The sequence below is a fragment of the Heliconius melpomene genome, chromosome 15 (genome assembly GCF_056956725.1).
Source record: "Heliconius melpomene rosina isolate 202511_hmr_F chromosome 15, ASM5695672v1, whole genome shotgun sequence".
Taxonomy (NCBI): domain Eukaryota; kingdom Metazoa; phylum Arthropoda; class Insecta; order Lepidoptera; family Nymphalidae; genus Heliconius; species Heliconius melpomene.
In genome coordinates this window covers 5,221,913-5,239,230 of record NC_140403.1, presented here as the reverse complement: position 1 = coordinate 5,239,230, position 17,318 = coordinate 5,221,913, and the positions used below count along the sequence as shown (strand labels likewise).

Sequence of the window (17,318 nt, the reverse complement as noted above, 5' to 3'; positions counted from 1 at the left end):
TAATTAAACAAATATATATTAAAGTATTATAAAATGCAATTATTAATTACCTTTTTTGCTACAATTGTTGTTGTAATTAACAATGCAAGCTATCTCCCAAGGAAACCCGCAGTAACCATTTCTATAAATTACAAAAAAATAAAAGAATAGTTTCTAAACTATTTTAAACAATACAGTGTCAATAATTATCCAATTAAAATGCCTTTTACAAGATATCAAAATCAATCGAATATTTTAGAAAATATCAATTTTAAAACAAAAGAGCATAATAATATAATTGTATATAGATATTTACATACCGGCGAAGACGCATGTAAAAGCTAGTATAAAATAAAAATATTTTTTGGATAATCGTAATAAAAAGCAAATTCCTTATATTACTCTTTATTTTTAACAAAATATTAGCCTATAAGAAATTCCTGTAAGATTATAAGATTCAAAGAAGCACTGGCATGTTAAATGAATGAAAGATATTTCCACCATTTTGACATATTGAAAACATGTGCAGTCTTTTTATACAATTTATTACAAACAAAAATATTAAATACTACAGTACACATTCAACACAACATAAAGAATTCAATTTAAATATAATAATTACATGTAAATTATAAGTGTCACTCATTCCTCTATGATCAGTAATGGCAACACCAAGTTAAAAAACAAGTGACTATATTGTGAAAAAAAGAAGAGATGAAGAAAATAACATTAAAGTGTCATCAATGTAGAGTAACAGTCATTGTCATTTTTATGTCAGGGGCGGGGGGAGTCCTAAATTGCGTGGCATCACATTTTAAAAAATATAACAAATTATGTAACTTATAAAACAAAAAAATGTGTGACCAGAAAAACCGTATTGCTGTTTTACTTACTACTTAATAATGATTTATACTATATATGAAAAATCACGAAATTTCTGTACAGCTCCTTAATATTGAAGATGTTAAGAAGCCGTCTTTTAGTATTTGTTTCAAATAGTTCAACTTTCCACCCAGAATTGTGCGCATTTCATCTTTTGACAAACATTTTAACACAATTTTAGGTATATATAGAAATGTACAAATTATACTGCAAGTTATTCCCCACTACACTTCGCACTTTGTCATCTTACCAGAGCAAGGAAAGGAAATACTTGTATCCCCCGAGCGGAAACCAAACTCACAACCATCGTGTTTACAGTCAGACACTGTCACACTGCGCAACGACGACCGACTAATATGAGTTTAATGAATGCACATACAATTTTACCGTTATATAACTTTGAAAAATAATTATTCTTAGTTTTTACTAAGCCAATGAGACTAGCTTATATCTTCATACAAAAAAATATTGCAATACTTCTTACTATACATATTATAATTACGCAGTACTAGTAGTTGGCATGCCAACCATTACACTAAATATACAATAGGTTAACTCTCAACGAAAGGAACAGTAAAATAAGATATTGTCTAGAAATCAATATACATTGTCCTATGTTCAATCATTTGTATTAGGGTTCCGTACTCAAAGGGTAAAACGTATTACTAAGACTCCCCTGTCCGTCTGTCAGAGGGCAGTATCAACGGCTTTTTTTATGATAGATAATGGTACGGAACCCTTTGTGCACGACTCCGACTCGCACTTGGCTGGTTTTCTGTTATTTCGAGTTTAAGCAATCAAGCTTAGTTAATAAATACATATCAGGGTTGTTACAGGTATAAAATGTTATACAGATACAAATAGAAGAAGAATGAACGGAATATTCGTTAATGCTACTTACTGATATTAGATTTTTGATATTTTACAAAATTTGATATACAGCTGTTTTTTTTATATTCCTGCAACTGTGTTGTGATAATTGTTATTTATCTCTGTCTAGTAACATAAAGTTCTTCATACTTATCGCTAGTTAGGTGCTAAGGTGAGGTACTAAGCGTTAGTGTGTCCCTGATACGTTCAACCCCTGATACAAATAAATCAAGTTATAAAATTCTATCTAATACACTAAACACCCATTAACATAATATTGTCACATTTCTTTACCATTCCTAATTACGAATTAAGACAAAATATGGCTCATGTGACAAACACCACATAGGATCCGAAACCTGAACTACAAACAGAAAATAAAAACGTGCACAAGTTTTTAAACCATAATAGTAAAGACGAAAAATAAAATAATTGTTAATAGAAGAGCAAGTGAGCATGTGTGGCAGCCAGACTTTTCTTATTTCACAAAACCTGAAAGTTTCTCTGCATACACACCCACCAACACAGGTTCCTTGATCGTACCAGTGTAGGATCAAAGAAAATATACAATAAGGTGCATAAAGGTTAGGTATTATACCTAGTTTTCGTTAAGTCATGACGTTATCCATTGCCAGACATGGTTTTAACCCACTGCCAGACAGCTCCGAAACCTAATAAATGATAAGGGCCTACAAAACAAAGTTACAGTAAGAAAAATTTATAAACTATTTTATAAATTAATGTGAAGAAAACTGGTATTTGTTGATAAACTTTCAACTTTCATAAAATAACGAATGTCTGGTTACCACTGGCTCTTAGTCATAACATGTTCGGATCGCTTATTTAACGACCAATCACGTAATTATCCCATTCTTTTAAAGATTACTAATAATAATTTACATAGTCATATTAATAACTAGATACCAAATACAATAGACCAACAATATAAAATGTGACAAACCTTTTGAGATTTACTTGTTACATTTTATGTTATTTGCTTATGAGTTATTACTAATTTAAAATTGAATAATCTAGCCAAGATTACGTCACATAAGTATATGTAATTAAAAAAATAAGAACGGCAATACAATTTTGAGTTTAAAAAATCGTTTCTCTCGATTTCCATATGTTTCCACTGACTTGATGGCAATATGAATGAACAAATTAAAAAAAAAAATTTCGAAAATCCAATAAAAATTTTAAAAAATTGCAAGAGTCAAAAATTAAAAAACTGGCAAGTCATTGTTGCACCAAAATGAGCGAAAGGACACAAATGTATACATAAAAAATATCAGAGTAAAACGTAATTAGCCTCGGTCCTTTCTTGAAATCTGTTATAAACATATTTTATGATAGCTTAGAGTATAAACCTGCTAACAGTCTATCAAGTTAAAATTCATGAGACAACAAACGTTGCTAAACACTGAGTATACATATATTAGCATTTATTTTTAAATTTCGAAAATTGATTTGTATTCTCTACTATATGAAATCAAGTATAGGTAGATTTTGTATATTTTTTACTCTTTCCAACAGTATAAAAACGTAGGTTCATACAAGACGACGTGCAGTGCGGCGATGGTAGCGGGTTCAGTCGCGGCGGCGCTCACGCGACGCTGAGCGGTACGAGCGGGAGCGGCGCGCGTCTCGCTCGCGTCCGCGTGACTTCTCGCGCGAGCTGTCGCGTTTGGTGCGGCTACGGGAGCGACTCCGTCTGCGGGAAAATATAATATTTTTTTTATCTTCCCACTGTAATCCACAAAGAAGAAGAGAAAACCTGAGAACCTATTGTTAAAACATTTTATTTACACTTTAAGACTTCCCGTGCTTAAAACAAAACAATACCACATATATATATATATATGTATATACATAAAACGTATTATTTATATATAAACGTATTATGTATTTAGTTATTTATAGTCAGGAAAAAATAATTGTATTAAATTTAGATCAGTATCAAATCATAATCAAAAGCGACTGGTTATGGATGGAGGAAACATTGAGTTCCCCCACTCAAAACGCAGTGCTTCCAGAATTCAGCAAAAAGTGGGGAGCAGAGTGTCTTAACACTAGGTTCCTTCTGCCTACCCTGCTGTGTGCGGAATACAGCGTGAAGCTGTTTCTATTATTTTTGGACTGTAACTAACTACACTGTACCTTCTCTCGCGTTCACGATCACGCTCCTTGACGCGCTCGCGGTGGTCGGCGCGCTCGGGCCTCTCACCGCGCTCGGGACGCTCGGCGCGTTCGGGACGGTCGGGTCGTTCGGGACGCTCAGCACGCTCGGGGCGCTCAGCACGCTCAGGGCGCTCGGGGCGTTCAGCGCGCTCAGGGCGCTCAGCTCGCTCGGCACGCTCGCGGTCGCGGTCGCGCGCGGTCTCGCGGTGTCGGCGCGCGCGGCGGTCCAGCTCGCGGCCGCCTACGTACTGCCGCCGCCCGCCGCTACGTTCGCGCTCGATCGCGCCTCGCTCCTCGCGACGCGATTCGACTGTTTTCTGTATTTTTTAATGTCATTTTGTTAGTTATTTTTTATTTATCTTTCAGCTACACGAGTGACAAGTAAAATATATGAATTATTTATAACTTGAAGCCGTCGTGGCACACCGAAACAGAGTCCGACTGTAAGCGCAAGGTTGCGAATAATTTGAATTTGAATATCTCTGATAACAAAACAAAGCACGACATTGAGTTTAACCAATCAACACAATGTCTGGAAAAAGTGAAGAATATAGTGATTAAACATAAAATTTCCTGTCTCCCCTGCTACTTACTGGATACAGCGTGGAGATAAACATTTACAACTTACTTTCAACTCTGCCAACTTCTCGCGTATAGTAATGAAGCCGAGGTGCAGCTTCCCGCCGAAGTGGTCGGCCAGTCGACGGTCGTTGTCATGGATGCCGAGGTATGCGGAACACACTTCACACACGCGCAACTTCTGTTGTTGGTAGGACGATGCAGGCATCGAGTTGCGGTAATCTTGCTCAGCCACTGCCTTCTTTTTGCGTAGCTCGTCTATCTGTTGGTTTTGAATTTTATTAAAAAATGAAGGGGCCATTGTGGGTTGGATTCCCCTTCCGGGGAATAAATTAGTGAATATTTTGATTTTCTCGCTCTGGTCGCAAAACAAAGCGACCGCTCCGTCAGTTCCGCCCGGCAAGACACAATAATTTGAAAATTGGGCGGTACATGGAAAACGGAGTCTTAAGACAAGGTTCTCTCTGGCTACCCTACTACATGCGGGATATATTGTGAAGTGATACATTGTGAAGTGATTGTGAAGTTAATATTAATAAATAGTATATGTATATTTTGCTTTTTTAAGTGAATTAATATTATTAGTCACAAAAATATTAATACAGCTATATCTGAACTAAACACGGTAATGGATTGGATTCGATCATGACACGAAAGTATAAATTAATATATTTAAAAAAAACTGCCCTTGAGACACAAAGCTTAGTTATGAATTTCAGTCTCTAGTATACAGGCGGTTTTGACTTGTTACTATGACTTGTTACTTCTTTGATTATGGCTTCAGACATAGGCCAAGCCTTCCAGATAAGCACGTCAGTTAAAAAAATCATCAACATCAAATTGTATGAAGAACACACAAAGCAACTGAACAATCAAGAATTCGAATATAAATAAACTTCTAGAAATAAACAAACTGATACCTCTCCCATAAGCTTAACACTCTCTTCAACCATACCCTCTTCCCCAAGGGCCTCTGCTCGTGCCAACTTTTGTCCAATCTGTTCGGCCCACTCGTGTACCGCGTTGGCCTTCTCCGTGACCTCAGCTGATAATTCCTCTTGAGTTTCAGCCAACCTCTGCTTAGCGGCGGCGGTGCGGCGGTCACAATCCGCTATGAAAGCCTCCAGATGTTCTGTCGCCTGAATGAAGTCATTTAAAATAAATATTTATAACTATTCGAGTTTAACGTCCCTATTAGGATGACATTGCTATAGTATTCAAAAGGAAAATTTACGTAGCGGCATGGCGTCAGATTGTAAACGGGACTGTTCGATAACCATGAAGGGAAATAAATTCCGTCCGTCCGTCATAAATTCTCAAAATCTCGAAAACTGTGCACTAACGCCCGATGTTAATAATCAATCCTAATCCATAAATTGCAACCATAGATTGAAATATCAATCCATTTTTTGAGTTTAGCTTGCCAATAACCTATCGAAGTATTTCATTTTCATTGGCATGCAGGTTAGAGATTGGATAGATATGTCGAACAATTCAAGATTGACGTTAACTGGAGATAGAAGATACATTATTAACATCGGGCGTAAATCGAAACGGAAAGTTTTTGCGACGTAAAGCTAAAAAAATATATAATAATAAAGTATAATTTAACTTATATTACTGCAAAGTTTCATCTACAGCCGTTCAGTAGTATTTGCAAAAAAAAATGGAACAAGCATCGAGCCTCAGCAGTGTTTGTATCTATAATATTAAGTTAGAAAGTACGTAAACAAGTATTCATATAAAAGATGGCTACTCACGTCAATATCATAGAAATAGTCTTTGGTTTTGGTAGCTAGCTCATAGTCGGCACGTAGAGCGAGATCATGTATTTTAGGACACTCACCTAAGTCCATTCGCTGTAATCAAAATGACAATAACATGAATAGAACTATGTTTCTAAATTATCAAGCATTAGAGGACAGTTATATTGTTTCAGTATAAATAGTCAATTAAATAATTTCTAGAATAAGGACCAAACTGACAAAAATTTTATAATACAAAATTTAATTAATATTATGAAATGATAAAATATGTAATTTCAGTTCAATTTTCTTTATTCATTATTGTTTCTGTATAATTGAATAATCGTGAAGATGTTTACAGTATTTCAAACATACTATAATCAAAAATTATAAGTCATTCAAAATACACCCAGAATTCATACACCCCTCACATGACAGCATCAAAGAATTTCCATAGAAATATTTAATAATTGAAGTATCAAAGAATTTAGAGTGAAACGTAGAAATAGATGCTAATATGCATTATAATAGCCGCTGCTCTTACAACAAAGACTTATTTAAGCAACGCAACATTTGAACAGCTGCAAATTATTTAATTACCAAATATCATCAGCGTCAGTGCAGGACCTTGTAACTGCAATTTTTGTATTTTTTTTGTCTTCTTTTTTCCAGTGGTGCTATGAGAAATTTGGTTGAAATATAAAACAGCAATATCTAGTACCTTTTTCAAGTATTCACATAAATTTTAAGGCATTTTTCCCTGTTTACTGTATAAAAAATATTTTTGCATTTAAAAGGCACACTAAGCCTGCACCGACACTGGCGATATGGACATCTATTATAATGCAATTATTTCAACAATAGAGTAGACATTTACAATAAACCCCAAAAATATTTCAATTAAATTGTTTCAAGAAAATACATACAATGTCACCAACACAGCTCATCGTGATACACCAACCTATATTTTCACCATACTTATATATGTACTTACAAATCAGTGGCAACACGCTCTCTGTAATCCTAACCATAATATAACAATTCAATTTTGTTTTTAAACATAAGAAAATATTTAGATAAAAATTCAGACTTTCAGACAAAAAGTAAAGTGGTAAGTACATTATTTCCGGACATGTTTAAGCAAGTGTTATAAATGGTATAAACAACATAATTTATAATTGTAAATCTTATTACATTCAACACATATCCCTAAAATTGTAAAAAAATATTAATGTTTTGTCAAAATAATTTTTAATGGGCTAACTCTATTTTATCTATTTTCTAAATAGTTGTATGAGGTCTCACTCTCAAATATATGAAATACTTTGTAGAAGTACATTGTTATTTATTGGTGCAGATTAACCTAATATAATAATCTAAGGTAAAGCATCCAATGGAATTAGAAGTAAAAGAGTGACAAATTTTGTGCTAATTTTATCAATAAAAGGGGAATATTTATTTAAGCCCTCAATTTAGAAATTGTTCTTTTCTCAGTTTTTATATATTATATTTATACTTTAAAATTTTTTACACATGCATCATTTTCTATTTGACGATCATAATCAATCTAGCCTCGTAAACATCATGGTACGTACCCAATGAAGTAAGAATCAATCAGCAAATTGATCTCCCCAGCTTAAATTTTTTGAATAATTTTACAAGTACTCACCACAGCAGCAATAGAAACCGAGGAACAAATATTTTTTTAAAGCCTTAGAGATTGATTAAATTAATTCCTGCATAGCAGTAAGAACACAATCAGCTAACTAGAAATGTTTATACGTACATCTTGGTACTTACAGAACAGCCTAACTCATACAATCTATCCCTCATCTGTTAAGTATTGTGATGAGCAATAAAGACTAGTGTTGGGCATTTTCTGAAAAGCATATTTCACCACAGTTAATGCCACTCTGATGTAATGTTGTCCAAGGACTATAATATAAAACTAGAGAGATATGATAGAATGATATCACATACATTAGGATATAATATGTTTTGAGTGATGCATGTCTCATTCTATTATGCTATATAAAAAAATTATAACATATCCCAACGTATATGATAAGAAAACAAACCCAAATAGAATCTCTGAGATAGTACACTGTATAATTGAGCCAATCCTGTTAGTTTTATAATTTACATCAGTTACAAAATAAAAATAAATTTCCTTGGATAATCTCAGATATTCATCACACCCAGAAACCAACACTATTTATATCGATGTAATACTTACGGTCGATGATAAAATTTCATGAGGACAGCATTGCAGTAAAAACGATTTGCAAACAGTATCATCGTAAAATTTAACTCCATGTCTATCAGATTCCCCTGCAAAGCAAAAAAGGCTATAATCATTGTTTTAAATGAAAATTTAAGTTTATAAAATGAGAAGAATTGTTTCTTCTTGATAACACGTACCATTACGAGCAGTTCCCATTAATTGATCTAACATTGCCCTCATTTGCTCGTGAGCAGACATTGTGAATTCACTTTATATCCAGCTTAAGAAATAATATAAGATTTTAAAACATATTCTCACATTAACATAAAAATAAAAGATTTTGTCAACGTAAATTCGGAAAAGTTTGCAAATTAAACTATATCCAAAGATCGTAGTGCTTACGAATTGCGATTGTACCCAATTTAAATCGTGGGCTAAATTTATGGTAGAGAAAATGGCGACTTGAATTGAATAAACATAGATAATATAAAAAAAAATACACAAATACAGACAATATATAAACTTATAATTACCGTAGATATGCGACAGGTACCGCATAACAAAACAGATTGACTATTCTTAATTCTAAAGAATAAACAAGACGATACTAAAAAAAGAAAATAACTAGTCTAGTCTAGAATACTGTGCCGTACCCTACTGTTGTTGTCTACAACTTTTCTTTTACCATACAAGCATGTTATACTGCTCTACGGTAAGTTGTATTGACTTTTTTTTCCATAATTACCAGATAAACTTAAAATTTCGTGGCGTTGAGTTCTGCCACTCAACACGCAATGCCTCCACAATTCGGCGGAAAGTGGGAAACGTGAGTGTCAAAAGTGAGTATCTTAACAATAGGTTCCCTCTGCCTACCCTGCTGTGTGCGGGAAACAGCGTGAAGCTGAACTTAATTTTTTTAAAAATATATATCCATATATATATACTACTTTACTATACACTATGAAATAAAATATAGTTTACGATAAAATACGTTATTATTCGCATTTCATAGAGTCAAGACATAAGTCAATAGACATAATATTGACATTAGACAATCAGTCAGATTTTGACTGTTAAATGTCAACTATATACCGAAAACTATAAACAAAGTATTTATTTTCCAAAGATTTTAAGTTAAACAATTCTCTATTTTAATTCTAGATAAATATAATTATTTTTATTGGTTTATTTTTAAACAACTTATTTATTATTACTACTGTTATTGAACTAATAGTGCAATTGTAAACACTAACAATATTTTAAGTTGTAAGGCGCAAATGAATTGTCAACAAATTAAAATATTTTTACCGATATTTCCGGAGAATTTAAGCCAAATATTTTTTAAAGGCTATATTCGTGTACTAGATCCACATTGCTTAACAATATTTATTACAACTTTTTCCAAAGTTAAAAACATATTTAAAGTTCAAAACAGAAAATGTGATGAAGTTCATGGTTATTGTGGAAATTTACCTTATGAAATGAAAACCAAATATTTAAATAGTATTATTATCGATCGAAGAGGCTATCCATATAGCTTAATAATACAAGGCTTAGAAAGATTGAATACTGTTAACTGTATCATTCTTTTATATGATTATAATAAAGTAAGAAGCTCTGAAACTATAAACTCCAATGACGGCTGTTTCTCGGAATTACAAGATTTAATTCACAATGATAATGAAGACCTGTATGAGAAAACTGTTCAAAATCCCATTTTTGATAGTCCCAATTTATTAGCATCTAGTATGTTTGGTCAACATGTTCATAATTATTGTAACCTACTGAAATGGCTTTTTAATATAGTAAAGAGAAAAGAAAAGGTAAGATATATGTTTACTTCACTTTTATTTGCTTATTAGAGTGTATTTTAAAATAAAAATTCTTTATGTATTAAAAAAGCTCATATCTCCATACCAGAGTTATTAATAATTTATCAGTTTTTATTTTTTCATTTTAGGTGACAATGAAACATGGAAATCTGCTATTGGCTATTATTGTGGATATAATATTAGGTTATATATTTATACAATTTCTTGTTTTTGGAAAAAAGGACCTTGGTGTCTTATTAATGAGTATATTAGAGGTAAAGATATATTGTGAAACAGGGTACTAATTATAGGCATAATGGCAGCTAGTAAAAATCACTAAAATTAAGTATTTAATTAATGAAACTTTATAAATAGGTTTATTTAAAATAAAACTACAAAATGCAGCAAGCTGACATGATATATTGAACATTACTTGTGTACATCCTTGGTAAACAAACAAATTGACACTTATAGTGTACTACACTGTATAAGTATTGTATAATATATACGATGGTATGTACAGATTACTCACACAGCAGAGTAGGCAGAGGGAACCTAGTGTTACCTGTTCCCACCTTCTACTGCATTCTGGAGACTTAACAACACAAGCAACATCAAGAGACTGACGCATTTGCTGCTAATTGTAACTTTAAATTAAATTATATTTTCTTAATATATACTAAATCTTTATATTTTGCAGAAATATAATATATATTATAATTATATTTCTCACCATTATAGAACATTTTCTGTCATCATGTCTATTATAAAATTATTATTTTTTTCCATTTCTAATAATAAAAGGATAACAAGGATATGGATAGGATATGCTCAACAAGGCTCCCGCTACCGGTGGTAAAGTGCCTCGCATGAGATGGTCTCAACAACTGAATGAGAGTGTCATGCGTGCGTACTATAGGGCAACAGAGGGGGGAACTAACCTCACTGCGTATCGTTCAAGGTTACTGTCTATGTTTCAGGAGCTTGAACCAACAGTTACCGTTACTGCACAGCGACTGTCGGTCAGGGTGCGGATCATTCAGCGACGTCATCTGCTGGATGAATCCGTACTGGAAAGGCTACGCTTGAGCTTTCAGCAGGTCAATACTACCAACAACAACAGTTGCGACATCCGGTCACAGTTCCAGCACGCCAACATTGAGTCGCAAGGTAATATTGAGTTGTCTGTGAGTGCCCAGGATGATGAGCGATTGAGGAGAAGCTTGAAAGATGCTATTTTGGAATATGGTTCCATTCCGGTAAATCTCAGACCAAAATTACCTCGTTTGCCTATGCATAGACGTAACATAGCACTAGTGAGGATTCTAGATCAACATTTGCCAAGTCATTTTAACAACTGTAACGATCTTACTGATACGCATTCATTGTTGTATTGTGGTGCTGTAGCTGTATGTCGTGTTGCTGGTGTACAGTTCCCAAATAAAGGGGGTACTAAGGCATCAAAGCATACGGTGCCGGCATGGCAGTACGACACTGAAAAGCGTATCAATCTGACTAGAATCCTCATTGGCAAGCTAATAAGTTTCAAGTCGGGTATTCGTCGACCGAGGGTCATGCGGTTTGTGGCGGAAGCATTTGCTGGAACAAATTTAAAGCCCAGTGAGTATATGGCTAACGTCACAAACCGTATTGACTTTCTGAAACAGAAACTCTATGCATTGGCAAAACGCATTAGAAGATATAGAGAACGATGGGATCGATACAATCAGAATAGTGCCTTTCAAAAGAACCAACGGAGTGTATACAGGAAATGGGAACGTTCTGGGGATAGTGTGGTTAATTGCGAGATCCCGAATCCAGATGCTAGTGCTGGTTTTTGGCGTAGTATATGGTCGGCTCCTGTTGAACACACTGAGGGTGAATGGTTTTGTGATATTGCGAAAAAGTGCGAAAATATTATACCAATGAGATCAATAAAAATAAGCGAAATTGACGTGAGGTGTGCTATTCGTTATGCTAGTAATTGGAAATGTCCCGGGCTAGATGGGTTGCATAATTTCTGGCTGAAGTGGTTTCGCAGTTCACATTCTGTTTTCGCAACACAATTCCAGGATGCCCTTGACTCTGGATCGTTACCAACATTTTTGACAACAGGTGTAACATTCCTGTCATACAAATCCGGATGTACCACGGAGCCTAAAAACTATCGCCCAATAACATGCTTACCTACCATCTATAAGCTCCTTACATCTATTCTGAATAAAAAAATCACAGGACATATTGTTCGTAACAAAATTTTGGCACCGACTCAGAATGGATGTAAGGCTGGTGGCCGTGGTACAAAGGAACTTCTTCTCATTGACACAACTATAAGCCAACAGGTAAGACGGAACAGGAAAAATCTCACTACTGCTTGGATAGACTATAAGAAGGCATATGATTCAGTGCCACATACTTGGCTCTTGAAGGTCTTGGAGTTATATAAGATTGATATTACTTTGAGATCATTTTTGGAGGCTTGTATGGGACAATGGGTCACTGTCCTTCGTCATCTAGGGGAGTGTGATATTCCTGCAACGTCTGAACCGATAAGGATAAAGAGGGGTATATTTCAGGGTGACAGTCTGAGTCCTTTATGGTTTTGCCTAGCTCTGAATCCTCTTAGCACTATGTTAGAGGATTCAGGTTTAGGCTTTCGTCTTCGCCGGGGGGGTAAGGTCATATCTCACTTGCTGTACATGGATGATCTGAAATTATTTGCGTCAAAACGTTCTGATCTTATACGGCTACTAAAGGTAACTCAAACTTTTAGTAGTGATATAAGAATGGAATTTGGCGTCGATAAATGTGCTAGCATGCATGTAGTGCGGGGGAGTGTGATCAGATCTGATAATATTTGCATTTCAGATTCTGTTTCCTTCAGAACTCTTGGTGAAGGTGAGACTTATAAATATCTTGGAATGTCTGAAGCATTGGGTATTGATGAGCGGAGCATAAAGCAATTGGTGAAGGAGCGTTTCTTTAGTCGCCTGAAAAAAGTGCTTGGCAGCCTTTTATCTGGTGGCAACAAGGTGCGTGCTTTCAACGGTTGGGTTATGCCGCTTTTAGCCTATACTTTTGGCATTGTAAGATGGACGCAGACTGAGTTAGACTCCGTAGATCGCCAAATACGTAAATTGTTGACGACATACCGAATGCACCATCCGCGTTCGTCTGTAATGAGACTGTATATCCCGCGTAAGTGTGGAGGTCGTGGCTTTTTGAATGTCAAGAACCTCCATAACCACGAGGTATGCAGTCTTAGAGAATGTTTTCTCAAGATTGACGTGGATATGCACAAGGATGTGGTAACAGTTGACAAAGGCCTTACTCCTCTTTCCTTGGGCAAAGAGAACTGGCGTCGGCCTGTAGTACTTACTACTTCTGATCGCATGGCTGTATGGAAGAGCAAGGAGCTGCATGGTAGATTCCATAGAGCCCTAGTAGGCCAGGACGTGGATACTGCTTCATCATTATCTTGGTTACAGTTCGGGGATCTTTTCGGAGAAACTGAAGGTTTTGTCTGTGCAATTATGGACGAAGTTATCAAGACACGGAACTACCAGAGACATATTATGAAAGATGGCACTATCGACATCTGCCGGGCGTGTCATCGACCTGGGGAGTCCCTCAGACATATTGTCTCTGGTTGTTCTCATCTTGCTAATGGTGAGTATTTGCATAGACACAAACAAGTAGCCAAGATAATACACCAGCAACTTGCTCTTCAATATGGCCTTGTAGAATTGGAGGTACCTTACTACAGGTACAATCCCATGTCTGTTCTTGAAAATAGCTGTGCTTTGCTCTACTGGGATCGGTCTATTATTACTGACAGGTATATTGTTGCCAATAGACCTGATATAGTATTAGTAGACCGAGTGGCGCGCCGCGCAGTGATTGTTGACGTTACTATCCCACATGATGACAATTTCGTGAAGGCCGAAAAAGAAAAACAATCTAAATATTTGGACCTAGCCCATGAGATTACCGCCATGTGGGATGTCAATGCGACTATCATTGTGCCGATAGTGGTTTCGGTTAACGGTCTAATAGCGAAAAGCCTCGACCAACACCTTAAGAGGCTATCGCTTAGCTGTTGGATCAAGAACCGGATACAGAAGGCAGTGTTACTTGAGACGGCACGTATTGTGCGGAGGTTCCTCTCTCTGGAGCCCTAGCCACCGATGGCTTGGACCCTTGTCCCGCCCTCGGAAGAGTGGTTTTTTATATTTTTAAATGTATCTTTTTTATAATAATTTATATTTAAAAATGTAAAATTTATTCACATATTTAATAAGTATATTCAGTAAAGGATAATTTTCTTTCAGAGACTAGTCAATTTGATGTATTCTTTATTAAAATGGCTTATGGGTGCACCAGCCGGGCTTAAATTAAATAATGCATTTAACAACATGTTAGGCAAATATTTTATATATCATGTTGAATTGTGGTGGCTCTTTCTTGGTAAGTATGTTTATCTATATATATAAAATCGAAAGGTCACTCACTCATCACGAAATCTCAGAAACTACATGTGCTGGGAATCTCAAATTTTGCATAGGAGTTACTTATAGGACGTAGGTGCTCGCTAAGACGGGAATTTACAATATTCGACTTCTAAGGGGTTGTTTTTGGGGTCGAAAGTTTGTATGAAACTTCTTTACTACAAATGCTAGGAGTCTCAAATTTTGCATAGACGTCACTAGAACGTAGTCATGGAGACAGAAATTAATAATAACGTAGTTCACGTGGGTGAAACCGCGAGCGGGCCGCTAGTTTAGTATAGATCACTAACTAAAAAGCATATATTTCATATTTAAATTATATTAAGTAAAATAATACCCTAATTAAAATCAATACTGCATTTTCAAAAGATATTATATTTTTGGGTAAAAAAGGAGTAACAATTTTACACACAATGAAATAAAATACAAAACTACTTACAAGCTACCTTATGTTTTATGGATCCCTTAATTTACAAAGGGAATACAAAAACATTATTATTTGTACTTTTTCTTTAAAATCCTACTAATAATATAAATGTGAAAGTTTAATTTAAATTCAAATCATTTTATCCAAAATAAGTTACATGCTTCATTTTTTGTGCTTAGTATCTTATAATCTTAATAAGAAGCATGCTGTATGCAAAGTTAATTTAATTTCTTAAAAAATATCATCTTAAAAATAAAATCTGAATTATCCTACAATATAATAAACCAATTACAGATATATCTGGAGAAAAATTGGACATAATTTTAAAAATTTATCAATATCTGGGCTACTTGGGGTTAACATTTCAAGCTGCTATTATATCTGATATGATATGCATTGCTACATTCCACTCCTATTGTATATATGTTTATGCAGCCAGGTGAGAAAACACATATTATAATTATTTATTATAACACTGAATTTTTTGTATATCTTTTTGTTTTCGTTATAAAATAATGTTGCTTTAAGGTTTCTTCCTGCGTAGAAGGGTAGACAGAAGGAATTTTTTTTAAGACACTCGCTATGTTCAAGACTTACCTCACCAAGAGAGGAACTTACCTGATCATTATCATACCCCGAAATTCATAGCCTTCGCGTTTACACTAAGATGCTGTTTAATCATTATAATAAAACTATTTTTATTATAAAATTGTTTCAGATTATTTAACATACAAATATTAGGCTTAAAAGCATTGTTCAGGTTATTCGTAGGAAGAAAATATAATCCACTTAGAGGTGGCATAGACTCATGTGAATATACAAATCAAGAATTGTTTGTTGGAACAGTGGCTTTCACAATATTACTTCTACTTTTACCGACAACTGTTATGTATTATATTGTATTTACTATGGTATGTATTTCACCACTATTTTTTGCTGCTGTATCCCGCACGTAGGAGGGTAGGCAGATGAAATTTTAGAACCGCGAATGGGAATCGAACCCACAAGCATAACGTTAGGGTCACGCTTGTGCCCCTGCGCCTAGGTAACCACTTTTCTTCTTGTTGTTGTTCTTTTAACCACTTAGTTTTTGATTATAAGTAAACTTTAAGACCTATAATTTTAAATATTATTAAGCCTGTTTTAGCTTCACACTAATCCCCATACCTATTCATTACATTTTCTGGTTTCTGCCCCAAATAACGACTATAGTATATATACGATAGTATGTGTTGAATAGCAGAATTCAACACCGCACTTTATTTTATCGGTTACATTAAAGAATTCATTCTCTTGAGTAGGAATCGAATCTGCAGACAGATGGCCTCTACTATTCTTTTCTGTTGTACGTGTATAATTTGCTTTTTTTTCTCAGACTCAGTACCTTTTGAGTATCGAAAGTCAACACCGCAATTATAATGAGGCACAGCCTCATTATAATTTATTATTTTTAATAATAAATAAGGATTTCATTTAATATATATGATATTTATTGGATTTCAGTTTCGAGTGTTGTCACTACTGGTTCAATATATATTGGCTAAATTAATATACATGATACAAACCCTCCCACTCTATATAGCAGTATTGTGGATCTCGAAATCTCCTAAAATTGCAGGTGTGCATTGTTTAACTATTTTTTTTATAGCTTTACTCTATATCCCACATATAGCAGATTAGGCAGAAGGAACATAATATTATATATACATACTCTTAGTTCAGAGAACAGTGACTACAATAGATTTTCTTTGGTCTAAATCGTAGATAAGATAAGATCTAAGCAAATACTTTAATTATTTTTATATTTATTTTTACTTTCCATAATTAGTATGAAATAAAGTAAATTAAATCTCTTAAGGTAAATATATATATTTTTTATTTTAAGGAAATATTTACATTGAGGAGGTCAGCAGTGATTCATCAACGCTAATTCTAAAAGTAAAGTTATTCAACAAAACATTTCAAGATCTAATGAAGAGCTTTAGACCACCAGTTAAAGTGCCAAAACATGTAGAATGGAGTAATGTAATTTCAAATGTTTTTACAGGAAATCAAATAATATAATAAAATATTAATGTAGTTTTTTTACTTTAATTTTTTCCTAATGTATTT

The 17,318-nt window shown here is 34.4% G+C and overlaps 2 protein-coding genes across 4 annotated transcripts; one reads left to right on the top strand and one right to left on the bottom strand.

The window, feature by feature from the left end:
- Positions 1-368: 368 nt before the first annotated feature.
- Positions 369-8,944, bottom strand: LOC146531444 (putative RNA-binding protein Alsin2). 3 transcript variants are annotated; one of them, XM_085198011.1, is made up of 8 exons: positions 8,658-8,700; positions 8,473-8,567; positions 8,023-8,115; positions 6,252-6,350; positions 5,412-5,630; positions 4,541-4,753; positions 3,892-4,229; positions 369-3,445 (listed from the first exon to the last, which is right to left on the bottom strand). In XM_085198011.1, the coding sequence occupies exons 4-8, from the start codon at positions 6,345-6,347 to the stop codon at positions 3,322-3,324; spliced, it is 990 nt and encodes a 329-aa protein (XP_085054137.1). In that variant the 5' UTR covers positions 6,348-6,350; positions 8,023-8,115; positions 8,473-8,567; positions 8,658-8,700; the 3' UTR covers positions 369-3,321. The 3 variants fall into 3 exon arrangements, with proteins under 3 accessions (XP_085054137.1, XP_085054136.1, XP_085054135.1); XM_085198010.1 differs by having other exon boundaries at positions 8,037-8,115; XM_085198009.1 differs by lacking the exon at positions 8,023-8,115 and having other exon boundaries at positions 8,658-8,944.
- A 577-nt stretch (positions 8,945-9,521) lies between these two features.
- Positions 9,522-17,281, top strand: PIG-Q (phosphatidylinositol glycan anchor biosynthesis class Q). The gene is made up of 7 exons (XM_085198008.1): positions 9,522-10,283; positions 10,421-10,546; positions 14,603-14,738; positions 15,501-15,645; positions 15,925-16,117; positions 16,710-16,824; positions 17,092-17,281. Exons 1-7 carry the CDS (start codon positions 9,738-9,740, stop codon positions 17,268-17,270), a joined length of 1,440 nt encoding a protein of 479 aa, XP_085054134.1. The 5' UTR covers positions 9,522-9,737; the 3' UTR covers positions 17,271-17,281.
- Positions 17,282-17,318: the final 37 nt, after the last annotated feature.

Excerpts from the sequence above, each read along its gene's own strand:
- PIG-Q (XM_085198008.1), top strand. The coding sequence starts at position 9,738 with ATGAATTGTCAACAAATTAAAATATTTTTACCGATATTTCCGGAGAAT. Across the intron at positions 10,284-10,420 it reads TAGTAAAGAGAAAAGAAAAG|GTGACAATGAAACATGGAAA; the intron begins GTAAGATATATG and ends TTTTCATTTTAG. Across the intron at positions 16,825-17,091 it reads GAAATCTCCTAAAATTGCAG|GAAATATTTACATTGAGGAG; the intron begins GTGTGCATTGTT and ends TTTTATTTTAAG.
- LOC146531444 (XM_085198009.1), bottom strand. The coding sequence starts at position 8,718 with ATGTCTGCTCACGAGCAAATGAGGGCAATGTTAGATCAATTAATGGGA. Across the intron at positions 6,351-8,472 it reads ATGAAATTTTATCATCGACC|CGAATGGACTTAGGTGAGTG; the intron begins GTAAGTATTACA and ends TTTTGATTACAG. Across the intron at positions 4,230-4,540 it reads AGAAGTTGGCAGAGTTGAAA|AAAACAGTCGAATCGCGTCG; the intron begins GTAAGTTGTAAA and ends TAAAAAATACAG.